Source organism: Solea senegalensis, linkage group LG15 (genome assembly GCF_019176455.1).
Source record: "Solea senegalensis isolate Sse05_10M linkage group LG15, IFAPA_SoseM_1, whole genome shotgun sequence".
Taxonomy (NCBI): Eukaryota; Metazoa; Chordata; class Actinopteri; order Pleuronectiformes; family Soleidae; genus Solea; species Solea senegalensis.
In genome coordinates this window covers 7,280,242-7,290,496 of record NC_058035.1, presented here as the reverse complement: position 1 = coordinate 7,290,496, position 10,255 = coordinate 7,280,242, and the positions used below count along the sequence as shown (strand labels likewise).

General features: G+C 40.4%; 2 protein-coding genes across 2 annotated transcripts; both read left to right on the top strand.

Annotated features, from left to right (window-relative positions):
* Positions 1-39: 39 nt before the first annotated feature.
* Positions 40-4,094, top strand: LOC122782093 (peroxisomal N(1)-acetyl-spermine/spermidine oxidase-like). The gene is made up of 8 exons (XM_044046295.1): positions 40-45; positions 652-833; positions 1,611-1,792; positions 1,897-2,066; positions 2,811-2,896; positions 3,019-3,131; positions 3,276-3,430; positions 3,738-4,094. The coding sequence occupies exons 1-8, from the start codon at positions 40-42 to the stop codon at positions 3,879-3,881; spliced, it is 1,038 nt and encodes a 345-aa protein (XP_043902230.1). The 3' UTR covers positions 3,882-4,094.
* Positions 4,095-4,828: 734 nt separating this feature from the next.
* On the top strand, positions 4,829-10,214 carry LOC122781818 (peroxisomal N(1)-acetyl-spermine/spermidine oxidase-like). The gene is made up of 10 exons (XM_044045855.1): positions 4,829-5,079; positions 5,755-5,931; positions 6,750-6,880; positions 7,143-7,330; positions 7,588-7,769; positions 7,928-8,097; positions 8,340-8,425; positions 8,540-8,652; positions 9,114-9,268; positions 9,345-10,214. The coding sequence occupies exons 1-10, from the start codon at positions 4,923-4,925 to the stop codon at positions 9,495-9,497; spliced, it is 1,512 nt and encodes a 503-aa protein (XP_043901790.1). The 5' UTR covers positions 4,829-4,922; the 3' UTR covers positions 9,498-10,214.
* Positions 10,215-10,255: the final 41 nt, after the last annotated feature.

The following is a 10,255-nucleotide window of genomic DNA, read 5'->3' as shown; positions in this document are numbered from 1 at the left end:
CGTGTGTCTGTGCGTGTGTGAACATATCAACATTACACAATGGCGGTATCCTGAGAGAGGAGGGCTCTTCCTTTTTCCCACAGTTTCACAAACAGCAAAGCTGTTGTGGTATTAAGTGAGCTAACCTTGGACTTGAGCACTGACCTGCAGTCAGGTGACCGTTTTATTATTCAATTAATGAAACAATAATAGCAAATGAAAACAGTAAGAGAGTGCAAACCAAGGCCGCTCAGTTTCCCATGATGTCAGTCCACTCAAATCTGGACACAGATCCTCGTCACAACCTACATTTCATCAGAATTTACAGATATGTTGCTCACATTAAAATGTAGCCTAAGTGTGGTCATGTGTACACAAATCTGAGCCTTTGTAGCGACGACAACTGGACACAGCAGTCAGAGGCGCACAACAGGTCAGGCATTCCAGGCAAAATTAATGTTTGGGGCCCCGAAGAAAAGCTTGTTTGATGTGTCTAAGTGTGTATAATTTGATAGTTTGATAAGCATTTATTGCATTTTTATGAGGGCTTAGGGAGTACATGTGATGAGGGTGGGGAGGGATGGTGAAAGGCCCCAATTAGCTTCCTTGCCTGGGGCCCTCCAGAGTCGAGGATTGTTAAAACACTGTCTGAGTGTTTGGTATTTTGTGCAGGCACTTCGGCGAGCAGGTGAGAGGTGGAAGGATAAAACCACCAGGGAGCTGCTGCTGTGTGCCATCAGTACATTGTTGAAGAAAGAGTGCTGTGAACAAGGGACTCATACCATGGATGATGTAGACCTGGCAGGATTTACTATGTTCAAGTATCTACCTGGACTTGACTGCACATTGCCAAGGTTCGGTTCCAACATCTGAGACATGTTTATATACAAAGTGAAGGGTGCTTTTACATGTGCGCCTACTAACAATCTCCTCTGGCGACGCTCGTCTATGAGAAATTGGGCTGTTGACACAAAAGGCTAAGCAATAACTAAGCTGTGAAAAACAATATTTGTCTTAGCTTAGGTTAAATCTGCCTACTGGCATCAGTGATAACAATGGTGCCAGAAGGTAAATTCACTCATCTTCTACCGCTTTATCCTTCGCATGAGGGTTTACAGATGACATAGGGTGAAAGGCGGGGTACGCCCTGGACAGGCCGCTAGTCCATCACAGGGACACAGAGAGACAAAAGACCATTATCTCTCACACTCACTGGTCTGTGGGAGGAAATGCAAGAGGCAGAAAAAGGCAAGAGTGCTAACCAACTAACCAAATAACTGGCCCCTGAAGCTTAATAAGAAGTAAAATTGCTAGTCTTCTTCATCTATTTTGTAAATTATGTTCCCATTTAGAGGAAAATGTAGAATAAAGCATGACACATTATGCATAAACACAAGAGTGATTTGCATCTGGTATCATCCTATTGGAGCCTGGTGACACCTCTGAACTTCCAGTTGCAAAACAAGTTGCCAGAAAAAGCTGACTACCTGAATATAATGAATGACCAAATTATTCCATCAATGCATTTTTTTCTTTTTTTGGGTTTGGGGTTTTAAGGTATCATGTTTTTAATCAGATGATAATTCTGCTGTGCCTCTGCTCTTACTACTATGAATCTGTTTTGGGGGCAGTGGTTTTGAAGGCCTCATCGAGAACTTGATGTCTGAGCTCCCCAGTGGCGTTGTGTCTTACAATCGTCCTGTGACCTGTGTCCACTGGAACAACATGAGCAGCGAAGCAAACACAGTGACGGTCGAGTGTGACGATGGGGAAATGATAGCCGCTGATCATGTTATCGTCACCGTACCCCTAGGTATCTTTTCGTTCACACACTGAACTGTACATTTAAGTGTATGAAAACAAAAACTGTAGATAAGATATAATGAGTTCTGTCAAAGATTACTTATTATTTTTCAGGATACCTTAAGAGACACCATTCAACCCTGTTCTCTCCTCCTCTGCCGCCTCACAAGCTGAAGTCCATCGGGAAAGTAGGATTTGGAACATGCAACAAAATTTATGTGGAATTTGAATCACCGTGGTGGGATAGTCACTGTGAGGTCATCTACCTGCTGTGGAAAGATGAGGTGTGTATTTTTAAACTACATTTTGTTTAATGCTGTCTCAGTTTTCTCCTGGTTGCTCTTGGTGTTTTATGGCAGCTGGTTTGGCAGCTTTTAGTTTGTCAGAACCTACAGATTGTCTTCTTTTTGGCTTCGCTCTTTAGGGGGCCCCCCCAATAGCAGATTGAATGCCTCCATCTTGCCATATCCCGTGTCCTCTTCTGTTACACCAACTGTCCTCATGTTCTCCTTCACAACATCCATGAAGCTTCTCTGTGGTCTTCCTCTTTTCCTCCTGCCAGAAGCTCCATCTTCAACATCCTTTGTCCAATATCATCACTATCCCTCCTCTGCATGTGATCAAACCATCATAACATTTCCAGACAGTTCAACCAGAGCTGTCTCCTGTCCATTCTGGCCATCCCCACACAAAAATCTTAGCATCTTCAGCTCTGTCTCCTGTCCTGCCACTGTCTCTGGGCCATACATCATATCTGGTCTCACTACCATCTTCTAAACCTTCCTTTTCACTTTTGCTGCTATTCTTCTCTCACATATGAAAATTAAATGATATTTATCGTCATTGTACAACCGAAATTGCACAATGCAATTCCGGGGTCAGATGGAGGGTTGATCAGAGCCGCTGTGACTGAGCATGTTTTGATAACACTCGTCCTCACCCACTCTGCCTGCACCCTCTCCTTCACCTCGCTTGTGTACTGTCCATTGCTTTGGATGGTTGACCCCAAGTACTCTTTGTATGTTCAGTGGGATCTTTCGGTCCAGAGGTCTGATATCAGCAAATCATGGATGCGAAAGATCGGCGGGTTCATCGTGCTCCCACCCTCTGAAAGGTTAGTGACATAATTAACACCTGGACAAGAACAGTGTTTCCCATTTGTTGCACAATAATTCACAGATTCAGAGAGCAATACAGTCAAGTGACTCCCTTCTATAAAGTTTGTTAAACTCTCAGGAATAGTCACATTCTCTGTGGCTGGATTGCTGGGCATGAGGCAGAGTATATGGAGACACTGACTGAGCGGGAGGTGAGACGTTCCATCACTGAGCTTGTCTGTACATTCACAGGTGAGTTCAAGTCGTTTTTCCAAACAAATCTGTGAATGATGATCACATAATAAGAAAAAAGATTAAAAGAGTTATACACTACAATTAGTATGAGAATTATTTTTGGATAAGCCATTACATGTCAGTGTATCTGTGTGTGTTTAGGAAACCCTGCTATCTCACCGAAGAGAATCTTGCGTACCCAGTGGTTTCATCAGCCATGGACGTGTGGGTCTTACAGTTATCCAAAAATAGGATGTTCAACACAGGACAGGGAGAACATAATGGAGCCCCTGCCAGGGAAGGGATCACAGTCACAGGTACGTAAATAAACACATTTGACATTTGATGTAGTAACCCTACAGTTGGTGACGTCAACAATTTGCTAAACTAAAAAGTGGAAAATCCATCGTGGTTGATTTTATTGCTTTTTCAAAACTCATATTTGTTGTATATTAAAGATACTATCCATTTTCTAGTACATGTATTGGATGTTACAGTGCACATTATATAATGTAAAAGGTTTACTAAAAAAGTCTTATTTTATGTTTAAAAAAAACATGTTTTAAATTAATTTGCTAACATATACAGTATTTTGAAAGCAAAACATTTCTATTCTATTCTCAGCCCCTGCAGGTGTTGTTTGCTGGAGAAGCGACTCATCCCTCCTACTATGGCACTGTCCATGGAGCTGTCTTCAGTGGGTGGAGAGAAGCTGATCGGCTCATCTCTCACTACTCCCCCATTGCTCAAACAAATCAAAACACGTAAAGATGGTCCTACTGCTAGGTGCTTAAAACATGGTGTATTTAAAAGACCTGGAGGTACTTTTTAAAATATGGGTTTTTTTTATCCATCCATCTTCTACCTCTTTATCCTCCACATGAGGGAGGTGCTGCGTGAATCTCAGCTGACTTAGGGTGAAAGGTGGTGTACACCCTGGTTGTCAGTCCATCACAGGGACACTTATAGAGACAAACAAACATCCACTCTCACATTCACTCATGGTGTCCAATTTGCCTAATCCCCAAATCTGCATGTTTTTGGACTGTGGGAGGACACAATTCATCAATACAAAGCCATAGAATTCCATGTTCATAGAGTTGACAAAGATCTCTGAATTTGTGTCTTTATATTCTAAATCTGTGGAATAAATTTCTGTACACATAACAAGAAATGTATCACTTTATTATTAATTATTAAATTAATTAAAGATTATACTTAAAACAAAACAGTAATAATGTTCCAATTATGAAGCAAAGCAACACTGAGTCATTTGATGAGGTTTATGCACAGCAGGTCATAGCAATTCACTGTTGGAAGGAACTTGAATAAAACATTTAAAGATTTTTTTTCCTCATTTCCTGACTAACTTGCCCAACAATAACTCTGACAATCAAATGTTAAATGTTCTTCATATAGATAAAAAAGGCTCATCCTGGGCTCATGAAAAACAACAATTCATACACTCAGGTCATTAAAAGTTATTCAGTTTCTGTCAAATGAAAATAATTTCCCATACACTGTAGCCTACATACAGGATTTTTAGGTGAGTATTTCCAACTGCTCTTTTCCTGTTTGTATTTTCCATTGTTTACATTTTCGGGACAATTTGAATTTTTCTGCAAATGTTCTCTCTGCGGAAATAAATTGATCGGGCAGATCAAAGACAAAGCTAGACAAACCTTATTTTGAAAGTCCCTAACCGGACACGACACGTTAATCTTTGCTCTACAGAAAACGGTCGTGCGGTGACTACGGTGAGTGCTGGGGAGCGTTACAAAGGGTTTGTTTCTGACTCAGCACTTGACAATGAGCGTGAAATATAAAAACACTACAGTAGTTATAGTGGGATGCGGGATTTCAGGCATAGCGGCGGCTCACCGGCTCATTAACGCTGGATTCCATAATGTGCGGATACTTGAAGCGACGGCGAGAAGCGGAGGGAGAATTAAGACGTCGCGACTGGGTGAGTACGGAAGCTCAAGGAGTCCAAAAGCGAGAGGAAACAGCAATTAACGGTACCTGTATTGTAACATAATTATGCATTATGCATGAAAACAGAAGTAAGGTTATTGATTATAATATTACAAAAACGATATCACGATAATCCATTCTGATATCACAATAGAAATACCTGTAATGATCGAAATGTCACAGAATAAAAGTGTCTATGTTGATATGGAACGATATAGAGTTCACAATAACAATGTACTGATGATTCTGAATGTATCTATTACTAAAGAACTTACAGAAATAACTCAATTACAACTTGATAGTAGCAGGCTGCGAGTTTGCGGCGTCATTGGTGTGATTATAGATGTATAATAACCACACAATAAAGATCTGCACAGAGCAACTAATAATTTACAGGATTTGACATTTATTAAGTGACAGATACTGACTTTTATTAATTATTAATCTGAAGATTGCGTGCAGTGTTGTTTAACTGTAAAAGTTCTTCTTTGGACAGGAACACAAATATGATTTCAGAAATTGATTTAAGTTTATTGTACAGGCTTTCACTACTTTGTTGTGATGCAGTTGAACTTTTTGATATAAGTTCAACTGCATGCGTTAACTAGGACCAGGATCAGCTGTGTGACATTTCTGCAGCATATATGACTATATTTTTTAACTGCAGGTGACAGTGTTGTTGAGATTGGGGCAAACTGGATCCATGGACCATGCAAGGAGAACCCAGTGTTTTGTCTGGCCCAAAAGTACGGGCTCCTGGATCCAGAGGCCCTCACCCCAGAAAACCAAGCCATAGATGTTGGAGGACATCCTCCCGGGCTTCCCAACATCTTCAGCAGTTCAGGTTATAAAAATGAAAAATATGAAACTACCATAGACTTTAAGTTACCATTTATACACTTTTAGTCTTTATATGTATATATACATACATATTTATTTGTTGTTTGTATGTGTGTTTGGTCTTTCCTTTCTCTGCGTTCTTTCTGTGACCTTATCCTGTGATAAATGTAATAGTTGCTTGTGGCTTGGTGGTCATACTAATTTGTTGTCTGCACCAGATTACACTTGATTAAAGTACAAAGGAGAAGGAGATGTTATTTGCCAAGTTGTCATACTGTACGGTCATTTTATTGTGATTGTCACCCAGTAGACAAAGAGCTTTATTGATTTAAAATCAGACTTTGCACTGGTTTTATAACAGACAGTCAACAAGGAAAATGAAGCACAGCTTCATGGCGTCTAGTTGTGATTAACTGACTTCACTGTGAATAAAGTGATATGACCTTGTGACCCTGATAATAATTTTAAGCTACAGTGCGTAACTTTTAGACATAAATATGTCTGTTTCACTCAAACTATTGTGTCAGCTGAGTTGATACGATGTTAATTTAGTCTAATTTATGTAGATGTATAAACAGTATAGTTGTGTCTAGATCTTTAGAAGTGGGTTCTACTGCTAACAAACCCTGATGTTTAGTATGTTGAGGTCGATAAACACGTCTTACAACTGGGTAGTGGGTGGGTGGGGGTGACCTAGGTATATGTCATGAAGAGACGCCAGTAGTGTTTTCGTAATTATTTAAAATTTCTGTTTGGGATGACAGAAGTTATGCACTACAGTTTTAATAATACATTTTAAAATCCATGTTGTAATGTTTGCAGGCCGTAAGCTGAATGCTGAGGACATCTATCCCGCTCAAAAGATGTTTTCTGAGCTGCTTGGTGAAAGTGAAGGATTCCAGAGTCAAGGGGGAGAAACCTGTCCCAGTTTGGGAGATTTCATACGGTCAGAGGTACATTACAGCCATGTGCACCAAGTGGAACAGTTCGGTGTTGTGCGTATTTTTTTATGTTTGGTACCCTTCCTTTGGGGTACCAGAGTAATGGTATGGTACGGGTGAAGTTAGATGTCTCGTAGAGACAAACAGCCACAAACCAAACAGGAAAAGAACGTTTGATCCTGCATAGTAGTAATACTGAAAATGTGTTTGTCAGCGGCTGGCCAGGATTGGCTACATATTCTCAGTTTGTTTTGTCGCTTGTTGCCTGATGCAGGTGCGACAACGAGCAGCAGATGAATGGAAACATTTAGATGCAAACACCAGATCACTACAGCTGTGTGCGATCAGCAGCATGTTGAAGTTGGAGTGCTGCACTAATGGGGCTCACAGCTTGGATGAGGTGGCCCTGGGGGCCAATGGCCTTTACAAGACTCTACCTGGACTGGACTGTACATTTCCAGGGTTTGTACTCCAACACTGCATGCCTATTTAAGAATTAATCCAAATTTCATCATTATTTCATGAGTAGCTCTATAGTTAAGACAATGTAGTTGCTTATTTGGCCAGCAACTTAAAAAAAATCACCAACTCATTAGAAGATTATGTTAGATGTAGAAGGCCAACTGAAAGTTTGTCTGTTAACTGATTGGTCCTGTACAAATCTATGCATCACACTGGCCTAAATTTCATTTCTAAATAGCATTTTCTGTCTCATGCAGAGGCTACGAGGGTCTAATCAAAAGCTTGATGTCGGAGCTCCCCAGTGGTTTAGTGACGTACAGTCGGCCTGTACGCTGTGTCCACTGGAGCAACTCAGAGAAGACACGAACCCCGGTGATAGTCGAGTGTAATGATGGGGAGAAGATCACTGCTGATCATGTTATTGTCACAGTACCTCTAGGTAAAATCATGTGCACCATGTTTTTCACCATGGTGCCACCAAACTAATACAAAATAAGGAGGATAAAAGTGTGTCACAGCCAGTCTTCCTAAGGACATGTGCTTGTAAATAAATGAATTAACAAAGAAAAATGTATTACATTTTTCCCTTTCTTTCAGGATACCTAAAGCAACACCATTCAACTCTGTTCCATCCTCCTCTGCCTCCACACAAGATGCACTCTGTCCAGAGACAAGGTTTTGGAACAAACAACAAAATATTTGTGGAGTTTGATTCCCCGTGGTGGGACGCTGACTGTGAGGTCATCTACCTTGTGTGGGACGATGAGGTGAATGAAGGAAACACGCTTACTCTACACAACACTTCCTGTTTCAAACACTTGAATTTCTCAGAAAGAGAAGGACCCTCAAAGTAACCCTAACCCTATGTTCTTTGTGATTCTCTTTTAACTTAACCCCCCCAAAAAAAACAATAAACATTTGCTCACAGATGAGCTGCTTCTTAGATTTGAATAGCCAAAGGTTAATTTCATGGTGTCCTCACAAAGCCTCTTGTTTTGTCATCATTCAGGATGCCATTGTGGATCAGGTGCCGGATGTACAAAGATCCTGGATAAAGAAGTTGTGTGGCTTCACTGTGCTCAAACCCACAGAAAGGTCAGCATCCGTGAGGCTCAGCCTGCTCGTTTATGTTGGTTTTGCTCAATAATAAGCGGCATCTTTGACGTTTATTTGAATGCAGTGTTGTGCTGTTTGTGGTTAAACCTTCAGGTATGGCCATGTCCTCTGTGGCTGGATAGCCGGCCATGAGTCAGAGTACATGGAGACACTGTCTGAACAGGAGGTCACACACGCCGTAGCACAGCTATTTCGTAGGTTCACAGGTGAGTGTGAAGTATTCGAAATGCTCCTCAATTGAGATCAAAATACTTTGTCTTTATATTTTCAAAGAATTCTCTGTCAGCATCATAGACTGTATGTAAAAATCAATGTAGTCTTCCAACTTGAAAAGTGAAGCCTATAAGTCAGATGGAATTTGGAATTTTAATCACTAGAGGGTGAATCCACATCACTGTTGCAAAAAGAATAGTTTGAATGGAAATCTATGGGAAAAATAGTCTCTAACACTAGTTGCACATCTTCTTTAAATTCTGTAAATTTACTCCACTGCAGGACAATTAAAGGACTATCTTATCTTCAGTAGCACATGATGTCAGTTTTATGAATTATGTTCCCATTTAAAAGAAAATAAACAAAAGTATGGCACAAAAGAAGCCAGCACCAGTGTGAATAACATCTTTCAAAAACTGTCATAACAGCATCCATAAAACAACTGTGTGTTTAGGGAACCCAACCGTCACCCTAAGGAGAGTTCTGCGCTCCCAGTGGTTTCATGATCCATGGACATGTGGGTCATACAGTCATCCTGGAATCGGCTGCTCAGAGCAGGACTTGGAAAACTTAATGGAGCCCCTGCCTGTGAAGGGATCTCAGTCACAAGTACTGAGATGGTTATATTCAGACATAAATGTGTACAATGAGTACTATAGTTTGTCTAATACGTGCTGTGTTTCAGCCCTTGCAGGTGTTGTTTGCTGGAGAGGCAACTCATCCCTGCTACTTCTCAACTGTTCACGGAGCCCTACTCAGTGGGTGGAGAGAAGCTGATCGTCTCATCTCTCACTATACCACCACTGGTGAATCTGAGCCGACCAAGTCAAAACTGTAAAAGAACTGCACTGCTGACAGGAAGTGATCAGTCAGATTTTCATCCAAAATGTTCACATTCTTCAAACAATTACATTAATTGATTTGATGGTTTGTTTTAGGGCTTTTCTTTATTTAAACTGGTCGAAGAAAAATTTCCTTAGTGAGGTGAATTAATGAATAAGTGAACTCACACACTTAGAAATCTGGTAATGAAACTGCTGTTGGAGAATTAGCAGTAATTTTGTTTTTTGTAAGAATGAATCAAAGCAACATTTCATAATCCCTTTGAAGCTGCAATGACACTCATAAAGAAATGGTTGTTCATTTTCACTCACTGGCCTTAATGTCTGTTCCTGCACTATGTGACTGTAACAAGCACATATGCTCATGATAAACTTTGTAATGCTGAACTGTTGGAAGTAATTAAGCACTGGAGTTTTGTGTGTTTTGTTGCAGTGATAGAATTTCCAGTTCCTGAGGATGATGATCATAGTCACCATTCAGCTGTTTCAATTACGTGTGGGCCCACACTGTCTGAGCTTTATCATATTACCGTTTTTGTTTTTTGACTGAGAGCCCAAAGTCATGAATGCCTTTTGTGCCTGAAGAGGGCACTGCTGTTAAAGAAAATTGATGTGTGTGTTTGTGGTTTAAGATTTCAACTTTTTCCTTTGATAATCCAGTCATGGGTTGATTGTAATTATACAAGGATATTCTTAATAAAATATTTTGACTACTCTGTTCTATTTTTGTTCAGTCAGAGAAGCTGTAAGACTC

Coding starts and splice junctions, on each gene's coding strand:
- LOC122782093 (XM_044046295.1), top strand. Junction 1,793..1,896: donor TATCGTCACCGTACCCCTAG/GTATCTTTTCGT, acceptor ATTATTTTTCAG/GATACCTTAAGAGACACCAT. Junction 2,897..3,018: donor GTGCTCCCACCCTCTGAAAG/GTTAGTGACATA, acceptor TTAAACTCTCAG/GAATAGTCACATTCTCTGTG.
- LOC122781818 (XM_044045855.1), top strand. CDS start 4,923: ATGAGCGTGAAATATAAAAACACTACAGTAGTTATAGTGGGATGCGGG. Junction 5,932..6,749: donor CAACATCTTCAGCAGTTCAG/GTTATAAAAATG, acceptor TAATGTTTGCAG/GCCGTAAGCTGAATGCTGAG. Junction 9,269..9,344: donor TGAAGGGATCTCAGTCACAA/GTACTGAGATGG, acceptor GCTGTGTTTCAG/CCCTTGCAGGTGTTGTTTGC.